We start from the raw sequence: 24840 nt of genomic DNA, 5'->3' as shown, positions 1-24840 counted from the left end.
TGCAAGGGATAGAACAAAATGATTTCATACCAGGATGAAGTTGGCTGTCCAAACCGTAGATGAGGGCGGACATCACCTGTAGTTTGAGGTCGTGTTTCATTCGGCATCACACAACATATTTTTCATGATTACCTGCATTGGATCTTCAAGATTCAGTGTCAGCAGTGAGTCAGAAACAAGTTAATTTAAGACCAATCGTATGATCATCTATTAGCGTAAGCGTAAATTATGATTTGCAATTTATAATTAAGCAAAAACTATAAATACTATTTATTATTTTTCTCGCCTCCAGGCGGAAAGCGTCAATTTTCGTCCCGCTATACAAAACGAAATTGCCGCTTTCCGCCTCCGTCGAGGAAAAAGATAGTTTACACACCTCGGGAAGTAAATAAGAAAGCCTCAGATCACATGTTTGTTGGCCGAGGCGAAGCCGAGACATTTCTTACTTTACTTTCCAAGGTGTGTAATATACTATTAGTCATTTTTATAAAACTTAATCACAAAGTCAGAATTGCCATTTGCGAAAATAAAACTAATGGCCTGAAATTACTATTAAATAAATGGCAAGTATTAGAGTTGAACTTACGAATGCTTTCTACCAGCGGATAAAAACATTATTTGTTTTTTCTCAAGAGACGGAGCACACATGTTTCGGCCTGCTGACTGGAAACATTCGCAATTTATGCGTTTGCTACTCTCTAAACATGAATAAGTGAAAATAAGTGAATATTCACTAATTCCAAGTGCGAAACCGAACCACTAATTTCAAAAAGTAGTTCGGTTGGCACTCAGAAATAGTGAATATTCACTTATTTCACTTATTCATGTTTAGAGAGTAAAATTTGTTCGCGGCATTAGACTGAAATTAGCTTGGTTCGACTAGCTGTAGAGACACTGAAACTTTAGGTTTCGATGCTGGTATCATGAAAAATTATATTATACAATTAATGAAGGGGAAGGTTGAAAAAATATTCACTTGTTTTATGTTAATTTTAAGACCATTTTTTTTTTGTTTTAAGATATTGTTCGTCTAAACACAAATCTTTTAGAAAAGTTAAAAATAAAGGATTTTTTTCTACATGCTCCAATAAGATATCCGTGCTTTTCAGTTTATCTAATTTTTATTTTTACTTTTGACTAAAAATTTATGCTGATGGGGTATAAGTAGAGTTCATTCTTTTTTGTTTGCTGATGTTGTTTTTTTCTTTTTTTCAACAGTTTAATTGACTTATATGTATATAAATATATGTAACAAAATTTTAATTTTAGAATTAATTATGGGGACGTGAAAACAGAACTGTTTAAAAACGAGATTCACCTATTTCATACAGTCAAAGTTTCACTTCTTTGATAAAGATTAATCTAAAAAAAAAGCCAATTGAAAAGTTTTAACTTCTAAATAAATTATAATAGCTTCAAAAATGAGGGAAAATTCAAACATTAGCTGTAGTGCCTCAAAATGTCATAAAGCTTATCAGCGCTGCGTTTTGGAATTTTTAAACTCCCAAAACTTGCCCAAAACAAAATTTTTTATTTGATTTTTTTTCATGTGCTGTGTTAAATGAGCAATAAAAAAAAATAATAATAAACATAAAATATGACCTCACAGATCTAAATAGGATGAGCCCCACCTAAGGCACCTCAAAAATATTTTTTAACACTAACATGATAGAGTGTTTCTGCACAATAAGTCATTCATTCATCATAGTTTTTTTTTTACAGCAATTTTTTGTAAACTTATTGCTAAGGCACTTATGACTCAAAGATATAATTTCTCTTGTTTTGTTTATGCTGATAATTTTTACCATTTAATTGATATAAAGACTATATTGTTCGAAAAAATTGAACTTTTAAAATTTTGTAAAGAATATGTAATATTTTTAAAAAAGTTGTCGTGTAAATTGATTTTTTTCAAAAATACTTTGTTATATATAATAGTAAATATTTGTTCTTATGTAAGTATAATAAAAAATTGTTAAAAATATGCGTCCATATTTTTAAGCCATTGATTATATTCAATGAGTTTTTAAATTATCCCATGATAATGCAATATTTTTAAAAATATAAAAATGTACAAATTTGTATTATTTTTTAAAATGTAAACATTACTTGAAAAAATAAAAAAAAAGTTAATTACCAAGTAATAGCAGCAATTATTTATCACGAATTATTTTTAAATTCGTGAATACTATAGAGTATAATATCTAGAGGACATTGATCTTATAGCTTTAATATCAGTTGATTGATACTTCAATATATTTGATCACATGTGAATAGTCGCGGCTGTATAACGTGCTTCACCTCTTCGCCAACTCCATTGACTTGGACGATACTTTAAAAGAAGAAAAAAATTAATTGAAACAATAAAGTAATATAAAAAAAAAGTGGGTGCGTGTACTTATGTACGCACGTTAGAAGTTATACGTCTTTAGCGTGACGAAAAGAAATTTTATTACGCATGCAAATAATATATATTATTTTTTCTATCCCTTAATTTTTGGGACTAGTGTATATGTAGAAAAATTTTCATACTTTTTATTAAAATTAGAAGACTTTTGCGCGCTGATGCGTGCCATTATTTTTTACCTCTTATAATATTTTGATAACTACCTTCCACGCTCCCCTTATAAAAAAGTCCTTAAGAACAATATTCATCACGGATGCCTGTTGTCCCTCTTAACTGCTAACATGACTAACCACCCCCATAGCAACCGTTACCATGACAACAGTCTCCATAGCAACGGTTGCCATGCCGACTATAAACGGTGACATAACACCAACTTTTTTAGGATGATTAAAAAAATAGCAAACTCCAAAAAAGTTTAAGTATTTTGTAGCTTAAGTTACCGAATAGAACCGTAAAGATGATAGTTTTATAGGACATAAAACATTTTAAGATTCTTTTTATTAGTTGTCTAATATTCATTAACTATTTGATCTTATCACCACACATTACGATTTTTAGTGTAATACTTTGGTCATATGAATACTAAACGATCACATAAAGTAAAAAAAAATTACAATGATTAAAATCATAAAAAATACATAGTTAACAATTTATTTTATCCCTTTTAATTATTATACTCAAACCATTATAGCCGTGTAATCAATGTACAAAATACTTGAACTTTTTAAAATTTATTTTTTTTTTTCTACATTTAATATTAAGTATGAAAATTAATTTTACTCAGTAGCATATTATTTTCCGGTATACTACTACTACCACCACGTCCAGATTCTATCGAATTTTTGTTAGTGACGTGCGCGTACTTCCATTATTTGTTAAAATTTTACTCTCAACACGCCAAAAAAAGTATAACTTCAAGAAAAGAAATATAATAGTAGTACCATAGATAACTTGTGTCATCGAGTATAATACTCGATAACACTAGTTGTCTACAATATTTTATATAATGGATGTTCAAAAATAAAACGTCGTCAAATACTCAATGTCGGCGTCATGCGGTCGCGATCATTTTAATAATTTGTCCTTGTAAAAACCAATCTTTTTTTTGGTTCAAGTTATTTATTTATAAAAATTACTCAAGTGCTTATTTATTTAATTATTAAAAATGAAATTGAATACTTATTTATGTAATAGAAATTAAACTAATCTTTTTATATTATTGCTTTATTAATCAATAAACATGAAAACTAACCAAATAAAAAGTCTAATACATGTATTATTTAATATAAAAACTTGAACAATTTTTTTTTTTTAATATGAAACTAACAAGTCTTAAAATTTTAGATTAATTAATATCCTCCTATCATTCGATTTTATTAATATGTAGTATTTATTTTTACTTTTAATCACTTTTTGATAAAATTAGAGTTCAGGTTATATATTTAAGGTGACACAAATTCATCAGTTAATGACGATCCACAATCGTTAGCCGATCAATTTAATGCGCATGTGTAATTTAGAGAATTTTTTTTGCTAGTGATGCAGTTTAGGTAAAGGCGAGTTCACCCCGATAACCTATCTCGAACATTTTGATAACTTGGATCATAAAGTAGGGATATATCACGCCTATTTTCGTCGAATTTCGCGATAAAAGGGATGCACAAATGCTTTGAGAAAGTTTAAATACTGCATTTGACCAATCAGAAGTGATGATTGTTTAATGAAAAAGTTTATGAGGCCGAGGTTAGGCATTTAACGGCGTTTCTTTTGAGCATGTATTTTATAAACAACAATAAATTAAATAATAAATAGTTTACTCGAATTAGCATTTGTCCTGATGCACTATGAGGGTTGCGATAAGCGTAAACAGCCCAACCAGCTAAACCTGATACTAAAGAAACAACCAGAAGAATACTAATGATTCCTGAAAAACTCATGTGACTCATATTTACATGACTGTGAGCTGTAAATAAAAAATTTTTTTATTGATTAAAATTTTAATTACATCACTATTACTAATTAACAATTGAATAATTACAGTGTTTGGTAATAGCTGGTTCATTGGCCAAACGATTTGGTTGAACATCTGCTGATAATTCTCCATCAGAAATAATGTGGGCATTGTCATGATGATCATTATGTCCTGTAAGTGTTTTAGGACTTACTGGACAACTGCTTTCCTCTGTAATGCTTTTCTGATCACATCCTTTCTCCAACCAACCTTGTCGCTGTCGGAATGTACCCGTGCTACATTGATTTAATTCTGCACACCATTTACAAGTGAACTCTGGCACTTTAGTCAGACAATCTGTGCAATTTTCCATTTGTAGGCAAGTTGGTAATGCACGAAGAAAAATCACTGTCCAGTTTGTAATATTTTGATGATTAAAATGGACACGATGGTACTCATAAATAGTTTTTTTACGGACAACTAGATTAAAATAATAATAAAATGATTATAATGATAATAATTATCTTTAAAATTATAAAATCCTCAAAAGTTATGTAATAGTTTAAGTCTATAATATTTAGATGAGTGATATTATTTAAATACAATGCAAAGAAGATCCGGATATAATCCTATGAAAGTTTGGAAAGTCCAAAAGTGCACGATTCATATGCATTTAACCTTATTTGTGCAATAGTTTATTTAAATAATTTACTATAGGTTTTTTAATATTATTTTTACCACATCGAATTACTCTTCGAGCTTGAAAATACTTTTGTATGCCATTGTTTTCGAAAAAAACCGTTTTGTTTCGCGAACAAATTAACCGATTTTGATGGTTGATGTGGCAATCGATGCATTTTATTGAGTTCTAAAGTTGCTCAGATTTTGGAATTGTTTGGTTGAGTTGTTTCTAGTTCTAGAGCTGATTAGATTTTCAAGTCGGTCGTTTGTCGTTTCTAGGAAACCAATAACAAACTTAAAAAAAAATTTTTTTTTTTTCGTAATTCACCAATATTTTTGAGTCTACTTGATCAAATGATTTGAAACTTCCAGAAAAGTTTATGGCCAACAAATCCATTCGATTGCCGCGTTAACCACTCAAATCGGTTCATTCAAAAAGTTACAAAAAGTTTACACACACACACACACACACACACACACACACACACACACACACACACACACACACACACACACACACACACACACACACACACACACACACACACACACGCGCGAATCTTCGAAAAAATGGCACATTACCATTGCACACGTTTGTGTTTATATATTTATAGTCCTCCCAAAAAGTAAGTCACCGTCAGTTTCAATACCCACTCTTAGGAAACGAGTCAGATCTCGTCAAAACTCGATTTTCGAAAATCGGGATGAAAACAATAACTTCCCGAAATTTTTGAAAATCATCGATTTTCTTAGCGGGAAGTTAAAAATTACTTTTACTCTTACATTCATTTTATTGAAAATAAATTTTGAGTTATCTGACGTCAATCAAGGAAATATTCGATATAGCTGTAGAGTAGATAAAATTTTTTCTTCATTTTTCGATATCTCTACATAGAATCTTAACAAACAGTCGTTGTTTGTCTTAAGTCATTTCATTAATTACTTTGGATATTTTTTTTCTTTCAATTATACAAATAATCACGTCTAATTAAATAATTAAAAATTCAACTTAATAAAAAAATATCTTTAACAAATTCATCATTGGCCCGAGGATAGGTTTAGGGTTTAAAAGAAAATAATACCGGGTGCAATGGGTAACTTAATAATATGAACAATGTGGTATGTTTTAATCACTTACAGAAACGAGTTCTATCCATGATGTAAGCATCGCTTAATCCAACTTTAACTGGATGAGCCTTGTCTTCGATTTCTTCAACCGAAAGTGGCATTTCTTTGTAAACAAAAACAATGTTACCATTTTCATAAAGAGTCACTTGGAATGTAAATTCTCCATCTTTTGGTTTATCTTGAAGTACGACCTTTGTCCATTCGACAGTGAATGCCGTACCTGTTCGATAAAAATATACTTTAATTAATAAGATTATAATTATCGATGAAACAGTGATTGAATATTCATTATCATGAATAATACGAAACAATCATTTATATTTATGTAGCGAATAGTAATTGTCTAACGACCATGGAAAGCTAAATGAAGATAAAAGTTTCAACATCGTGGAAATATTTTATGATTAAAAAAAAAAAAATTAATTTCTTGAATTTATCACTGTTGAAATGATTGAAGGCGCAAAACTAATGTATTAGCTAAAACCATAAATTCTTAATAGTGGTTACTATATTAATATTGTAATGATAATTATATCGAATAAGGGTTGCAAACTATAGAAGTATGATTGTAATAACAATTTTGTTTTGGTCATGCTGAATAAGAAACTGTTAAATTTACTACTAAATAGTCACCTTATCTATACTTTTCTGTTACTGTTAACTAATATTTATTAGTTAACGAAACTGCAGTTAATAGTGGAGGTCTCATTGAATTATATTTTTTATAGTTCAGAAAACCATTTTTTTCTCTCAGTGTGTTATTTCCATAAAAACGGTCACTATAACTACTAAATAATTTAATGTTGTTACTGGGTATTGTATGAAATTATAAAATGAGTTACTAAAATACTTTATATAGTGAAAATAAAATATATTATGGTTAATTATTAATACCTGAATCAATTAATTATTGAAATAATTATATTTCTTATAAAAAGGTTATTTTTATTAAATATAGATTTACTCAAATGTTAAAACTCTAAACCGGAGTGAATGAGGATTGAAATAAAATTCATATTCACTCCAGATTCACTCCTGATTTTTCACAGTGTTTCTATATTGTTGTGTTTTGAAAGAACTTTATTTATAAATTATATACTCTAATATTATAAAATTAAATAATAATTAATATGAAAGCTACTAGAAATATATATTTACTTACCGTTATCTGCGTATTTGACATAACTATCATTTGAAAGACGGGTATCAAAATTCGCCATCAGCGGGGCAATGTACTGAGTGGCAGCAAGCCAGCTGTGAACATAGTCTCCTGTATACAAAAATCCACCTGTAGCTATTGTTATATTTCTAACTTTATGTCCGTAGAATGGAAAATCAAACTTCAATTCTACAGTCTGAAAGAATAAAAGTTTTCATAATTAATATCCTAAAAATACATATATTTTATAAAATTATTTGAATAAATATACTAACTGCGGCTCTTCTATGACTTTGACTTAAAAGATCATTAACTTTGCGATTAGGATGATTGTCCATATCAACCCAATAAGTCTTAGCTATAGATTCATCGATAATAAACGTACTGTTGTAATACTGATGAGTGTCGTCCTCTTGTTTCATAGTATTATTTTGAGTTAAAGTACTATTTGAAACATTAGTAAACTTCGATATTGATATATCATCTAAATCTGAAGAATTAGTAGGAGCTTCAGTTGTATTCATTAAATCAACTCTATTGAATTTATTATCCATTTTTGAATTAACATTATCTTGAGTCGCATTAGGCCATCGTGTTTGGTTAGCCCAGATATGAATATTAGTAGGCTATTGAATTTAACTAATTAGAATTTTTTATTCTATTTTACACAGTAAAAAATATTCCGTATGCGTGTTAATTAATGGTCCGTGCTGGATTTTGTGTGTCGATTGTTTCGCGATAAGTCAACACATTCCATTGCGTTACTTTACAATTTTAAATCGATCTAATACTTATCACTTTAAAAGTGTCACCCACTTCAAAATTATCAACATTTATTAAGTGTTGCTTTTAAGTTAAGACAAAATTTGTGATGAAAAATCAATCGATAGTCACGGAAAAATTATTATAAAAATTAAAGTGAAATCGACATTTTATAAATATCAATTTAACTTAAGAATTTTAATTATAAATATATTAAATTTACCATTTATTAATCACTACTAATCAAAAATATTTAGTTATAATTGCAAACTATTTTATATAATGTAAGAATTATTTTTTCGCTAAATAAAAATAAGATTTTATTTTTTAAAAGGCATTAATTGACAAAAAAAAATTTAGAGCGATCATAAAGCAACTTCAACGTTTTCGCGCTTGAGGTGTGCAAAAATTAATTAATGATAAAGGAATTGTTTTAAAGAAATAAATTGATTTACTACATACAACTAGTATAAAGTATGACATGATTGTTTTCAAATCTTGACTCTACTAAAAACGATGCTTACTACCGAACAATAATTTAATGTAAAACAATAATTGCTATCACTTTCGATAATCTCAAAATAATATATAGATTATTTTCAATGAATACCCGTGGTAAAAAAATAAAATGTAAGTTGACATTTGTTTTGTGTCGCCACTGACATTCAAATTGTTGAATTTACACATCGTATTACTTAAATTTTGTGTTTAAATTTTATCACAAATTTATTGTTTAAATTGAACGCAAATAATCTTTGGTAAAAAATAACACAAACATTTTGAGGATCGTTTCTAACACACAAATGACGATGATTTTAACACAATATTTTTTTACTGTGTATGATTGGAAAATTATTCTGAAACTTTCAAAACTTACAGATGGTCCAGTGACAGGAACAATTGGTTGAGATACAATAATAGATGAATTTTTTCCATTTTTTGTAATATTCGGTTTTAATGTTGTACTTATTACAGGTGACTCATCTTTTGAATTTGTAATATTTTCTGTTGAGTATGTAACGTTAGCTGTTGGTCCTGTATTTGTTTTTATAAGTGGAGATTCTTGGATCGGATCTTGCGATCTTCGTGATGATAATGGAACAGTTGCTGAAGCTGTTAGTGATGATGGCTCCGGTCCTGATAATGATCTTCGTAGTCGTTTAAACTTCGACACTTCATCTAATCTTGCTGTATGAATTAGAATTTCATCGGTGTTGAGTTCTGATAAAGTTTTATAATTGTAATAAGAAAGTTCTGGAAAACAAATAGAAAAAAAAAATATATTATTACATGACCTTCTAGTATACTTTATGTAACAATAGTATAAAAGTATCTAGACAATCGTAATTAAAACAAAATTTGTTTGAGTAGTCAAATATATTTTAATTAAACTTTGGACAAAGTTGATTTGAAATTAAAGACTTGTTAAAGCAAACTTTTCAATTTTAAGAAATTTATCTGAAACGTTTGAAACGTTTGGTTTGATAACTTTACATGTTCCAATGAAACGAAAGTAGTTTCCTATAATACCGAACGTGTTGTGTTAACCGACGAGTTTCTTGGGAAAATCCAATGAGGTTGTAGAAATAATTTCACACTCTCACATTAAAACTGAAAAATATCCGGCGACAAGAATTCAAATTTACATGGAAAAAAATTTTTTTTTAATTTACTCGAATTATTAATACTTTTTATTGTTTCAAATATTACTGCGGCACCCGGGTGAGATTTTGCTGTATATTATAAAGTATAAGGTTAAATATATGAGTGATCTGTTAAAATTTACTTATGTATGTTCAAATCAAAAAAGTACAGGATAAACATATAGTTTTTAAAATTTCCAATAGTAAAAATTATTATTTTGAATTGTATAGTTTCATTGGCAGGATGATATTTTTTAGACTAACTATAGTAAAAATTAAAACTTAAATCATAAATTTTCAAGCTTCAAACAATAAAAATCTCCAAGTCGATATATATAATTTCATAATCGATCGTTATTTTATCTTATGAGACCATAGTAATAATTTTGCATCTAAACCTTCCTCTTTGTTATTCCATATAATAAAAATATATTTTTTTTCGTTCTATTCTATATTTGTTTATTTTAAATTATTTATTCCCGGCTTTTATTGTTGCTCCCGTACTGCAAGGTTCTATTCGGGTTTCTGATTTCACCCCCTCCCTCTCCCTTCTCCCATTATATGTTTTTTCATCGTCGTGCGTCTAAGTGATTGCACCCTCGTCTATATTATGAATAACTGATTTAGTCGGTACATTACGTAGTTCGTATTTTTATATGAAAAATTATCAGAAAAATTTCAGCCGACTCACGGCTAGAATTAAAATTACAATAAAATTTTAGTTTGAAGGATAATGTTGATAATTAATTATTATTAATTTTTTAAATAAGGTCTTGAGTATACCCATAGTTGCTCATTAAAAGTTGTGATGTACCATTAATTGATCAACACATGGCCCTATAGTCGCTCAAAGACAATATCAATTAAACTATGATAAGTTTATGGATATGGAAAATAATTTATAAATTAAATTACTTTATTCTTTCATAATATAAAATTTCATAAATTTTTAAAATATATTTAATAAGATATAATTATAACAATTCTTAGAAAATTTGACGTAATCTAAATTTAATCTAACGAATGAACTTCAAAGTAAAAAATCGGTCTATCAGTTGACCCTGCGGGCCAGCTCCAAAACTTCTCGCTGTTTTGGAGCTTCTTGAACTCGAAAACATTGTTGTGAATACATTTTCGTATTACTTTTGTATGCCTTTGTTTTCAAAAAATTAAGTTTTTTACCATTTCTTCTACAACGATAACTCTCGAACGAATTGACCGATTGAGACGGTTGATATGGCAATCGACGCGTTTTATTGAGTTCTAGAGCTGATCAAACTTTGAAATTGATTTATCGAGTTGTTCTTGGAAAATTTCAAAAAGACCAAAAAAAAAATTGTTTTTAATTCTGTCGACAACGGTTTCTCTTGAATAAATGACCCGATTTTGGTGGTTAAAGTGGCATTCGACGCGACTGATGAAGCTTCAGATCCTAGTTGATTTTGGAATCAATCGAGCACATAAAAAGTTATCCAAAAAAATCATTTTTGAAAAAATTTTATTTTTGGAATATCTTTGAACGAGCCCTGCTGATCAAATTCAATTTAATTCAGCTTTTAGATATTGACAAGCCACGTCGAATGACACCTTGAAAATCAAAATCGGTTCATCCGTTCGAAAATTACAAATATTTACGTACATACGTACATACATACATACGTACACTCGGACATCATCTTGAAATTAGTCAGAATAGCTTCCTAGAACCTCAAAACGTCAAGATCTCTTAGAAATTTGATTGTCGATAATCGGACCGAAACCAATAACTTCTCGAATTTTTGAAAATTTGCAATTTTCTTAGCGCTCTCTAAAAATGAATTAGTGAAATTCTCGCGAATCAGTGGATAGTCACTATTTCTACAGCTATAAGTATACCATTAATTCAACCAGTGGTATACTTATAGCTGGTTCCCAGTGAATATTCACTAATTTGAAGTGAATTTCACTGATTCATTTTTAGAGAGCGGGAAGTTAAAAATGCGCGGTTGAGCGCGATTTTAAAAAAAGTCACTTAATTTAAATTTATAATCTATCATAAAATAATTTCACACATGATATTTTAATAAATTTAGATTCACAAATGATTATTTATCAATATAATTTTTTTAGTTGAAATTTTTTTTATAAAAATTATAAAAAACGCACTAAACAGTTAAAGTGAGCAACTAATGGTACTGAGTGGGTATAGGGGCTTTTATCTTACAAAAAATTACAATTGTCTAGTCATATAAGCTTGTGTGGTTTGAATTGTGGAAAATCATAGTTATGATACTCGACACCGCGACATCAAATACATGGAATTTTTTTTGTCTTTTTTTTGTTCATCACAACTAAAATTTGTGAATAACGAAATCTCATTTGATTTACGAGTAGTGCATTAACCTTTCTTAAGGTAGTTATTCCGTAATAGTTCGATTCAAAAGTATTTTGAGCAAAACTTTTGTCTAAGTCTTTACGATTATCTGTTAAACATAGAAAACCTTTCGTACGTCTGTACATTAATATCAAACAATGCGTACACGGAAAGAAAATTCCACTAAAATTTACTATGTTAACATCGTAATTCGTCTTATTGATTATTGTAATGGCGAACCATACCTTAAAAATCATAATTTTTACGATGTAGAGTTGGAAATTTCATTTAAGAAATAATACTTCAGACAAATAATACAAAGTCTTAAGCTCTTCAGTAGAAATTACGATGTGAACATAGTAAAATTTGAAGAGAAATTTTAAGGGGATACGCTACCGGACCTCTTTCTCACACTCAGAATAATAAATGGGACTGTCTTTGTTGCACTCGTAGAGTAAATGAGAATTTTAAAACAATTTTTCTCTGAGACGAATTATAATTTTTGAAAATACAAAATTTCTATCCCTCTGTTAAGGTTTTAAAAAACTTTAAAGACTTTTTATTTTAGGTTTCCAGTGTTTGTTCGTGAATTAAATTGAATTGAAAATCGGTTATCGTTACCCCTTAAATAAAAGAATAAAATCATAATCGTCTAGGGGTTGGATTCGAACTCGAATTCTTTCAAGTGCGCAGTATCCGACGCCTTGGACCACTTGGCCACAGAAGGGCTTACAGGTTCACAGTATTTTGAAGATCCATATGAACGATTTGAATAAACCGTCATAAATAACGAGAGCTCCTCTTACGGAAGACGCAGTTACTATTTAAAAATTACGATCTAACATCGTAATTTTGATAACTTTCATCGTATTATAATAGAGGCAGCACTGTAATATTTATTTTATTCAAAAGTAAATAGATCTATAAGTATAGGAATAAGTATAGTTTTTGAATTGTAATTATTATTTTATTCTTTTTATGATGTTAAGATTTTAATTTTTTAAATAATTTTTAATCCTAAAAGTCTTCGATTAAATTACGATGTTAAATAGTAAAAAATGTAACCTACACAATAAATTTTAAAATAAGACATTTGAAAATTGACGCTAATGAAAGTATAGTCCACGATTACGATGTTAACATCGTAAATTTTAGTGGAATTTTCTTTCCATGTATTCATTGCGCTTGTGCAAATGTATTTCTATAGATAATGATCTATTTTTCAAAAACGAGACGAACAATAATTTTTAATTTTTTTTCATACGGTTTACACCGACGATTTCTGCAATATATTAAATATTGATCAAATTCCTTTGATTCGCTTCGATTTTGTTTTAAAAAAACTTACACGTGTATTTCTATTTTCTATAAGAACTAGTGTTCAAGTATCAAAACTTTAACATCGTTCTCCTCAATATAAAGATGGTCCATTTTTAACAATATAAACTTGTATAGTTTGCAATTAATCAAATAACAATCATAAGAAGGTTTGTTAAAATCCTTTGAAAAATCATTCCACGCAACAACTTACTTTAAAGAAAAAAATAATATGAGCATATTAAATGATCGTATAGCATGACGTATTCGCAATATTACCGAGGCGCATCGTCGTTCGAGTTTGACTCTAAGAAAAGTTCTCTTACGCCACCGCGTCCGGTAATTGTTTCTACTTACAAGAGGAAAGAATAGAGTAAAGTAAATTTACTAATTATTGACATTATTAAAACTAAGTCTGCTTCATGTTTTATTATACGTGTTTTAAAAATTACATTCAACAATGTATGTGCTCTGTTTGTTGGTTTTTTCGGATGAATAAGACATTTTTTTTTTAATTTTATTCTATTAAAATAATTTATAATAATTATAAACATTTTAAAAAGTTGCTTTTATTTCCTAGTGGTTAAAATATCGTATACTTGATGTTGTAACAGTTATTAAATATATTATTTACAGTTATTAAATATATTATATACTTCTATAAACAAATTAATCACACTTAATTTGTCGTACAGTTTTTCATCGATCACATTCAGTTAGTTTTTTAAGTGACATCATATTAATAATATACATCGATTAACTTTTAATATCCTGTTTTCAGGTTTTTTACTATTTTAGGTAAATTTCTTTTAGAAATACAGCTATTGTAGAGGGTCATGTCTCAATTTTCAAAAAATTTAGTTGTATGTTTTATTATGTCAAAAAATATACCCGGCTAGATATTACTGTGGGAACGCCTACTGTGGATATCTGGACCTCATTGGATCCCAATAGGGCATTCCCAATAGGGAAATCCCCATGAGAGCCCAATCGGAACCCAATCGGGAAATCCCAAACAAAAATAAAATAATTTATAGTCAATGTTTCCCAACGGGGTCCTAAGTGGAGCCTAGGTGAGACAACCCAACGTGAAAATAAAAATATTATTGTTATTTTTCCACATTGGGCTCTGTGTGGGGCCTAAGTAGGATAACCTAACGTGAAAATAAAAATATTATTGTAACTTTTCCCATTGGGCTCGGTGTAGGGTCTAAGTGGGAAAACCCGACGTTAAAATAAAAAAAATTTCTTCAAATTCTTTTAGGGAGTACCCCATTCTGGCCGCAAAAAATAAAAATATTTTTTTTAACGGCAGCTGAACATTTTTTTCTATACATCCTGAATATCATTTTTTGTTTCTTCATCTGTCATTCTTTGGTATCATAATAAATATACTATTTACAATCACGCGATCACAAACGTGGGTCAGCGCAGTGGATAACATCAAAGACTTTGAATCGGAAGGATGCAGGTTCGAGCCCAACGGTCACCGAGATTTTTTAATCAATTCAAATCATGTACACTTCTTCTAAATAATGCTCCTAGTACATTGGATTACAATTCGAATTTAATTAAAATTATCTTATTTTTTTTCACATTTTAATATTTTTTCTAACAAGGATGCCCTAGTGGGATCTCTTGAGGATTTCCCAATTGGGGCCCAGCTGGGACTGCCCAATAAGGGCTCAATAGGTGTTTGCGTGACATCTCTATGTGGGGCCCCAATATCGGAAAACTCACTGAGGACCCAATAGGTCTCACCTAAAAATTTCTAGTCGGGTATGCGCCATAAAATACGATCGATTTAAAAGTTTATTTATATATTATGCATAAGTATACTTATAAGTACATACATTCATTTTTATTTTAAAGTTCTTCCATTCAAAACGCATAGGGAATCTAACAATTTTTTTCAGTTCTCTAATGCTCAGCATTTCAAGTTATATAATTCGACCGAATGCCTTGTAATTTTTATTTTTAATCAATAAATAATTTTCTTTCTATTGATTCGATCTAATTATGAAAATAGGAGAAATTAAATTTGATCAGCTTCGGAAAAATTCTTGACAAACATTTTATTTACGAAGTTTATAAAATCAGTCTCCCAGAGAGGAAAGTATGACGGGCCTAGGCTTGGCCCAAATATGTAGAACATCGGCCCAAGCTTGTAAGCCAACCTTGGTAGGACTCTGGAATGATAACACGGGGCCCGACTTGGATGCTAGACTCGGCCCATGCTTGGTTGCCAGACCTTACATACATCGAGGAATCGGATAAATTTAATTAAAAAAAAAGTTTACTATTATTAACCTCGTAGAATTTATGATCATTAACGTTTAAACTATCTAAAGGAGCTAAATGAAGTGAAAAAAACTCGGTGAAAATTCTGCTGGGCTCCGGGCGCGAACTGCCGTCCTTCTAATTGCTGGGTCTGAAAGATAGCAACTGGACGAACTTACTAATGTTGAACTGATATATTAATATGATCTACTTATTAAACCATAGGTATAACCAAACTTGAGTAATCCTACCTTGGCCCAAGTTTGGCTTGCCATTGGATGACCAAGACAGAGGAACCCAGTCTTGGCCCAAGCCCAGGTAATCATTGTAACGGCCAGGACTGAGTACCCAATTTTGAGCCAAGCATGGGTCAATATAGGCGTGTGAAAACTAGGTTCCTCAGTGCTGAGCCAAGTAGGGCCCCGTCGTTCAACTCTGGCAGCTCCTGCATGGGCTATCACGCGAATGACAAACTTAACCCTAGTAAAAATAGACGAGGGCCGCCTCGTTTGCCATCTACCGTTAGCACTGATTCTAGCGAGGTGCTAGCCAGTGCCTTGTTTCAATTTTACTCGGGAAGCCCCAACTACGAGGTCCGTTTTTTGCAGAGAATCAAATTTTTCACAAAATTGATATTCGCATTTTACTGTAAATTTCGTTTTTTAGTCAATTTTAACTAAAGACCCAAATCATCATTAGGAAAATTACTTTGAGAACTAATTCAAAAAAAAACAAGAGTAACAGTAAAATTACTACGGACACTTTTAAAGAGCATTAAATTGCCTATAAAATTCCGCAAACAGCGATCCGACAACTTGAAATGCAGTTGAGCATTAGAAAATTGAAGAAAAAAAAATTAGACTCTCTATACATTTTAAATGGAAAACTACAAAATAAAAATAAAAGTACTTAAAAGTAAGATTAAACATTTAATGTGGTAAGAAAATCATTTTATAAAAAATTTACTGAAAAATTTTTTTCCATCATATCACATGTAAATAGCAATGAGAAGTCATGAGAGATTTATTGTGAATTTTTTTAAACAAACAAATCGGTCGTTATATTAAGTGATACGACGTGCAGTAACTGACTTACAATTGCAAATGCTCGTACATTTAACATATTGTTCAGAAAATTATTTTATAAAAAATTGACAGGAAAGTTGACGAAGTCATTTTGACGTCAATTGGCGAACGATTGTCAGCAAATTTTTCTTGATCTGACTAAGCATAAAAATGACTGTCATTTCGCATCACAGTAGAACTAATTTTGTCAACAAAACAATCTAATTTCTAACATTTTAAATTAATTATATTTTATTTTCCACCTGTATGCATTGCTTTGAAACTAGTTCAATACGCTAATACACGAATTGCATCACATGCATAAATTAAGATATCAACTAGTATCCAATGACCTAGATAAAAAATAATTAATTAATTTTTGAATTTATTTTTAGATCATTTTTGTAAATCAATTATGTTTAAGCTTTTAGTATGAATTAGAATTATATTATCAAAATTCGTTTTTAAATTGAGCATCGAATACTCTATATCTTCCTGTGTCCCATTAAGTTCTTTTTTTTCAGTCATCAAATTCTATAATTAGACTAACATTCATGATTTACGTAATGAAAATTAAAAAGCCCTCAGGAACCAAAATAGTATTGGTGAAAACTATAAGCAACTGCACGAAGTTCTGAGTTACTCCATAATTTTTGAGCCTATATAATTTGATATATTAGAAAAGGAATAGATATGAATAATTAAAAAAAAATATTGAACTATTATGAAAAGTAAGAAATAGATATCTTAGCAGTGCAACAAATTTTCAATTAAAAATGTAGAGTAAAAAAAAATATTTTGTATCTGTGTTAACAACGGTCCGAGTTGAATTTCGTGTGTCGATTATTTTGTGTTATATCAATACATTTCACTACGGAACTTGAAAATTTAAAATCAATCAATAGTCACGGAAAAATTACTACAAAAATTAAAGTCAAATCGACATTTTATAAATGTCAATTTATCTTAAGAATTGTAATTATAAATATATTAAATTTACCATTTATTAAAAGCTGGAATGTTTATCCTTCTAATCAAAAAGATTTAGTTATAATTCCGTATTATTTTATGTAATGTAAAAATTATTTTTTCGCTATTAAATAAAAATGTTTTTGTATTTTTAAACAAAATCAATTGATTTACTATTAACTAATAATATGAAATATTGTGTGATTTTTTTTAAATCCCGACTTTAATAGAAACATTGTTTACCGCAAAAAAATAGTTCAATGTTAAATAATAATTATCATTTTGATAACTTCAAAATAATACATCAATTATAATTAATAAATACCCATGATACAAAAATAAAATGAAACGGTTAACATTTTTTCTGTGCCGCCATTGATATTTGAAAAGTGTTAAATTTACGCGTCGTATTATCCGAATTTTGTCTTGAATTTTAACACTAATTAAGGGTTTAAATTAAACACGAATAGTCTGTGCTAAAAAAATACGACAAATATTGTGTGGACCGTTTCTAACACACAGATTATGTTGATTTTAAGACATTATTTTTTACGATGCAGATAAAAATAAAAAACCGGAACTTTATAGTTTGTTTTGTAAAAAACAATTTTACATTTGTGCCAATAATATATATGAATTAAAAAACAGCTTTATAATTGTCCTCAATTATTTTTTTTGCTTGTAAAGATTAATAAACAAATATAGTTGAAATAATTATTATACAAGTGTAGTGTGCATTATTATATGTGTATGTTTTTTCTTATGTATACTAACCGTTAGCAGGAGCTATGAGTCATAGAAATAAGAAGGTAATAAGTTATTTATTTCTACGATTTTTCTTCTATCAGCATTTATATTGAACTTCATATTATTAATTTAATCAATTTATTAATTACAAAAACTGTAGTAAAATGAAAAACAATATAAAAATATCCCTTAAAAAATATCATAAACTACAAACGAAAAATTAATAAGAGTATTAAGAGCATTTACTAAAATAAATTTAATTCATCTTATTTTTCCTTTCGTATACTCACTAGTGATTGTACTTGAAGAACCGGACCGTAGAAGGTCTTATGTTTTTCATTTTGTATTTATATTATGGACAGTTATATCACGTCAATCAGATTTTCATTTCGAGTGTCATGTAGCTTCAAATCGACTGTAGTATAAATATTACAATAATAATATTTACTAAAAATTAGATAAATTTTAAATTCACAATTAAAATATTTCATTTATTAACTTTTAATTCAAGTATTTTGAAGGAAAAAAAAAATTTATATTAAGGCATACCTCAGAATTTGATAAAATCTGTGTTGTAGGAAGTCTGTAGGTGTATCGTTATGAATAAATCATTTTTTCTTATTTTTAATTCCATTAAATTTCAGTGATTTATAAAAAAAAATTTTTTTACACGTTATTAGTCGAGTTGCATATTTTATGTTTTTTGTACATTTATTTTTATGTACAGATATAAATGAGAATGTATATCTCATTTAATATCTGCATAATTTATATAAGATGGTAAAAAATATGTTACTAATATAAGTAAGTGTTATATAAAGATATCAACAAAAAAATACATATATACGTATGTATTTTCTGTTGACAATAACGGTACACGTAATATGCATCATTGGATATTTTTTTTACTTTAAAAAACAAGCATTGTTGATTATTGTTAATGATTGTTACTAATACTTTATGTAGCATTGATATTATATACATAAATTATTTAATGAAAATGACCTTTAAAATATGATAAACAACAAAAGTGATTGGTAGTAAATATATTCAGACAACTCGTAGTTTCAATAGAAACGTAGGAAAATGGAAGAATTAAAAAAAAAGTTATATATATATATATATAGTGATTGAATGATTTTCATTCTCAAATATGGGTTGAGAATGATAATTATACGAAATTTAAACGATTTAACTAGAGAAAAATAAAAAACAGAAAAAGAAATAGCAAAAGAGCGTGGGTGGTATGGGATATTTTTTATTTGGCGCAGACGTTTTTTTCCTCTCTCTTTTTTTAGTCGCGTTTCTCCGATCTAATCCCCACTATTACCGTGTCCGACGTCTCATCGTTTTCTTTCTTAGTATATTTTTTTATGCTCTTGCCCCATTCTGAGACTGCTGAGACTGACATTATTCTACTTTGGTTTTTGGTTTACTATCGCACATAAATAAATATTTAAATATTATATAAAAAGGACTCACCTGGCTCTGCAAGCACTTGTAAAGATCCCAAAACGAGAGCCAACGTAAATCCAATGAAACACCCGCAGGTTAACAAGCAATATCGTTCACACGCCATATTCAAAAACTTGGGGCCGATAAACTGCCGCTTCTTCGCGACTTTATGTCCCTCGACCCCTTAAAATGATCTTGTTCTTGTTTTGTTTTTCACTGTCTTTAGAAGCTTGACGTCCTTCGACTCACTTCGATGAGGTCACTTTTGGCGCCTATAAACAATCCCCAGGTTTATCAGCACTTTTTTTACACAATAATTTTTTTTATTCTATTTGATTCAATCAAATATGTATGATTATATATTTTAAAATATTAAATATACATGTCGAACTATAGTAAAGTTTAACTTTAATAAATAAATAACTGGAATAAATATTTAATTATTATTACTGATTACAATTATATATCAAACCGGTACCACAAAAATTAAATTTAAACTCTAATCTAAGATAACAACTTTTAATGACTGACCTAAGAGTATAGGATACTCTCTGTGACTGACTTCACTCTTTGTAAGTTGATGGGTTTTGCATTTTTTAGAGTTGGGGGACTGAAAGTTTTCATTTTCTTCAGTATCTAGATTATTCGAACCAAGTATGTAGATATCTAGATAAAAGGTAAGGCTGATAAAATGAAGTGACGCGCCATCTAGATTGTGTTGGTTTCATGTGGCTGCTAGGTATGTTAGGAATCTATTTTAATACTTAATTCAAATTATACAAAATCATTCAAAGCTATCAACTTGCCTAACAGAGTAACAAATTTAATGTTATTTTATTTATTCTTTTAAAGTTTATTTTAAATTTACTATTCCAGCTCTGCGGTTATTTTTCATGACTCTCCCAGGTTATTAGTATGTGTAATAAAGCCATAAAAACTGTATATAGGTTAAAAATAAACAATTAAATTTTGTTCATTTTGCGGAGGCAGTGTTAGTGTTAATGCTTATATTACCATTTTTTGCCCTAGTAGCATTCTTAAGAAAGTCCTACGTAAATCTGTACCATCAGTCTTCAGCAAGTCTACGTTATCAGTCTTGGAAAATCTGTGACAACATACTTCCGTAATATACGTCAAGTAAACCTGTAGTAATATTTACTTAAGACAAGAAATACTTGCTCCAAATGGACTAGTTCAAACTCTTTGCAGCATTGCTTAAGATACCTGGATATGGCTATGCCCTTTGTTATTTCCCGGGCTGTTGATTCAGCATTAGCCTAGTAAACTCAGTAATGTTCACTTAATGTTCGATGTAATTTTATTGAGTGAGAACATTATCAATTTGTAGCACTTTAAATTTAAATGAGGGCCACTAGATTTGTTATAGGTACTGCGTTTGAGCTTGGGGTGACTCGGAGATAAAGAAATCTGATAACTTAAGCAATTCTGCAACAACTCTGACCTAATATTGTTATATATTAATTGAGAATTGCTGCAGACTGTTTCTACAGATTTTCATAAGCCTTTAAGAAGAATCTTAAGCTAGAACTGATGAAGTCTTTGGCAAGCATACTTATAAAATTCATCTTGTTCAATTCTTGTTTAATACTTCTGTAAGAAACTTGCTGGAAGGCTTTCCTCGAGTAAATTGCTGAATATAATGCTACTAGGATAATTACCGTGCTACGACCTTTTGTGATATGCCTGATACACTAAATAGTTAATTACAAAAATCATTTAACTCTTGCATCCAGTATATTTTAAGATTATGTAAACATGAACACATATCTGAATATCGTAGGTAGCTAGAATAATTATCAATAAAAAAATATAATAAGGCTTTATTTAGTTACAACACATTTATAAAGCAATATATAATGGTGACTCAGGCTTATAGGAAAATAAATTATGTTTTAGAGGCGATAACTATAATATCGGAATTGATCGATTAAGAACTGATTTATTATTGACACTTTTTTGTCACACAGATTATTATAAAAAATCTTTTATCGTTATTGGTATTTATTTGTGTGACTCACTGCCAAAAGAGATAACATCGGCAAAAAGCCCAAGTATTTTTCAAACGAGATGTTTTAAATATCTTATATCTTGAGAGAAAAATGACTGGTTAGCAGCTTACATTTGATTATCAATTTATATGTTTTAATTTTTCTATTCTTATATGTATTTCAAAATAACCATTGGATGTATGTATCAATTAAGGTTCAAGAATTTGCAGTTTTTGGTAGTTTTTAAAGGGTCTTCACTATAGAACCAAAATGCAACAAATAAATAAAAATAAATTAAAATCTTTTTAACGATATTTTATCGCTTAAGCACAGAATATTAAGTGCATTTTACTCACATTTGAATTTTTTCATTCTCTCTAAAAATGAATCAGTGAAATTCACTTCAAATGAGTGAATATTCACTGGGAACCAGCTATAAGTATACCACTAGCTGAATTAGTGGTATAGCTGTAGAAATAGTGACTATCCACTGATTCGCGAGAATTTCACTAATTCATTTTTAGAAAGTTACTATTAAACTAAGGCATCTTTGGCGCATAGTAGTTACGCTATTGAATATTTTTTTATTTTTTTTTAATTTTAGGATGGATAAAAGTTCTTTAAAAATCTACTTCATATGTAAAAATAAAAATTTTTTTAATAAAAAAATATGCAATAATACGATTATAACATTCAATTATTTAATATATCTTATTTGAAAAAAGTTTACTGACAGTAATTCTATGTAAGCAATTAAATTAAATACAAAATTATTATTCAACAGCATTTTTTTTTATCATTCTTTCAAAAGCTATAAGTGTGGAAGATAGAGCCGCATTACGAATTTTTATAAGCTCATTTCGTTCTTTAATCATTTCATGTCTTTTAAGATCTCGTAAAAGTTTTTCTTGACGATCTCGAACATATAATGCATATTTCCGATGTCTTTGTCTCATTACAAGCAACATTTCTCCGTCAGTACCAACTGGAATTATACCAAATTGTTTTATATGACTAATTACTTCAGCCCATACTTGACCTTGTACAAATCTGAAGAATTTATCCACAATACAAAATGTTATGGAATCTTCAATTGGTAAGTCATATAAAAAAATTTTGTAATGCTCGCGCAATTTTCCACAAATTTCCGAATCAATAAGTAATATTTTTCTTATACTGTAGACTTTTGGTCTTAAAGAACCAAATATCGCGGCAATTGCAGGACTAAAATCACCATGATTTTTTATAAAAATATTTTGTTTACATTGATCTATTCCCATCAAAGGTAATTCAACGTCTATAAAGTATAAAAAAATGATAATGAAATATCCGTCTTCATAAATTTTTACTTTATAAAACAAAAAAAGCTTGCCCGCTATACAACCGTCTGGAGTTCGTTTTACTCCTATTCGATTTTCTTCATCTCTCCATACTCTTGCTAACAAAGATATCAAAGTCTTTGTCTTATCAGCACCTCTCCATGTGCAAATATACGGAGTACAAAGTGAGCTGAAGCACAAGTCTGTTATAAGACCCAGGTAAACATTTTGTATAAGATAATTTGATTGATCTATTAAATCTAAAATCAAGTACGGTCCGTCCATTTCTACAAGTTTATTTATCATCACTAAAGACTGAATTATACATTCCCAAAGACAAGACCCTATTCCGATGAGTAATCTGTTGATTAAATAAATAATTACTTTTTAAATTAAAATTTTATTCTATTTCGGCAGATACCTATCGTTTATTAAAAAATCCTTTTTTTCTTGATTTTGGCAACGTTTTAATAAGTTTACAAGTATTTCAATTAATTTATTTCCATAAATTGAAATTACATCAAAATCACTCGTTATTATCATATCGATTGTAATAATAATAAATGTTAATATTTTTTGGTAATGAATTGCTAATCGATCGAAATTAATAATTATTTCTATATATTCTTCAAAGTAAAAAATAAAATAACTTTAGACTATAAATTTTTCTACAATAATTCTAGATTATGTGACAATAGATGGAACAAAACGGTTTCAGACTAGGATTAAGTTGACTGCTCAAACCGTAAATGAGGGCAGACATCACCCGTAGTTTGAGGTCATGTTTCATTCGGCATCACACAATATATTTTTCATGATTACCTGCATTGAAACTTGAAGATTCAAATGTCAGCAGCCAGTCAGAAACAAGATAAGACCAAAGATGGGATCAACTACTAACGTAAGCGCAAACTGTCATTTGCAATTTATAATTAAGCAGAAACTATAAATACTATTATTATTTTTACTCATTTTTATAAAACTTAATAACAAAGTCCGAACTGCTATTTACGCAAATAAAATTTATGGTCTGCAATTACTATTAAACAAATCGCAAGTATCAGAGTTGAAATTACGAATGTTTTCTGCAAGTGGACAGAAACGTTATTTGCTTCTTCTCAAGGAACGAAACACATATATTTCTGCCCGTTGGTGGAAACCATTTGCAATTTACGCATTTACTAATGTTTATTCGCGGCGTTAGTCTGAAATTAGCTTCTTTCGACTGGCTGTAGAGACACTGAATCTTCAAGTTTCGATGCTGGTATCATGAAAAACAATTTAATTACTTAAAAAAGTAGGGATAGCTCCTATTTCTCGAAATTGGATTAATAAACTTGAACATTCAAAAGTAACTATTGAACAGAAAGTTTTAACAATTTCTAATGTCATTTCAATATTTATTGGTTCAGTCATACTTTGATTTAGTAGCTGAAAAAGCTTCATTGGACCATTATATTTAATAAAATCATCTGGAATTTTGGACACTAGAAATGTTAATGTCCGTAATGCATTCGGTAATAAATTCAAAAAATTTGATGAACTCGGTGTCATATTTATATTATCATCAAAAAATTGAAGAATCTTTTCGATTAC

General features: G+C 29.1%; 2 protein-coding genes across 3 annotated transcripts; both read right to left on the bottom strand.

Annotated features, from left to right (window-relative positions):
• Positions 1-1992: 1992 nt before the first annotated feature.
• LOC103568736 (plexin domain-containing protein 2) lies at positions 1993-20537 on the bottom strand. Of its 2 annotated transcripts, none has more exons than XM_053739461.1 (9): positions 20448-20537; positions 19944-20188; positions 8966-9342; positions 7602-7952; positions 7330-7522; positions 6178-6387; positions 4446-4838; positions 4225-4370; positions 1993-2332 (listed from the first exon to the last, which is right to left on the bottom strand). In XM_053739461.1, the coding sequence occupies exons 2-9, from the start codon at positions 20038-20040 to the stop codon at positions 2264-2266; spliced, it is 1836 nt and encodes a 611-aa protein (XP_053595436.1). In that variant the 5' UTR covers positions 20041-20188; positions 20448-20537; the 3' UTR covers positions 1993-2263. The 2 variants fall into 2 exon arrangements, with proteins under 2 accessions (XP_053595436.1, XP_053595437.1); XM_053739462.1 differs by having other exon boundaries at positions 20374-20488.
• A 2114-nt stretch (positions 20538-22651) lies between these two features.
• LOC103568747 (cilia- and flagella-associated protein 69) lies at positions 22652-24216 on the bottom strand. The gene is made up of 5 exons (XM_053739349.1): positions 24213-24216; positions 23666-23861; positions 23310-23605; positions 22708-23222; positions 22652-22666 (listed from the first exon to the last, which is right to left on the bottom strand). The coding sequence occupies exons 1-5, from the start codon at positions 24214-24216 to the stop codon at positions 22652-22654; spliced, it is 1026 nt and encodes a 341-aa protein (XP_053595324.1).
• Between the last annotated feature and the right edge of the window lie 624 nt (positions 24217-24840).

This window comes from Microplitis demolitor, chromosome 5 (genome assembly GCF_026212275.2).
Source record: "Microplitis demolitor isolate Queensland-Clemson2020A chromosome 5, iyMicDemo2.1a, whole genome shotgun sequence".
Classification (NCBI taxonomy): domain Eukaryota; kingdom Metazoa; phylum Arthropoda; class Insecta; order Hymenoptera; family Braconidae; genus Microplitis; species Microplitis demolitor.
This window is presented reverse-complemented; position numbering and strand designations above follow the sequence as displayed.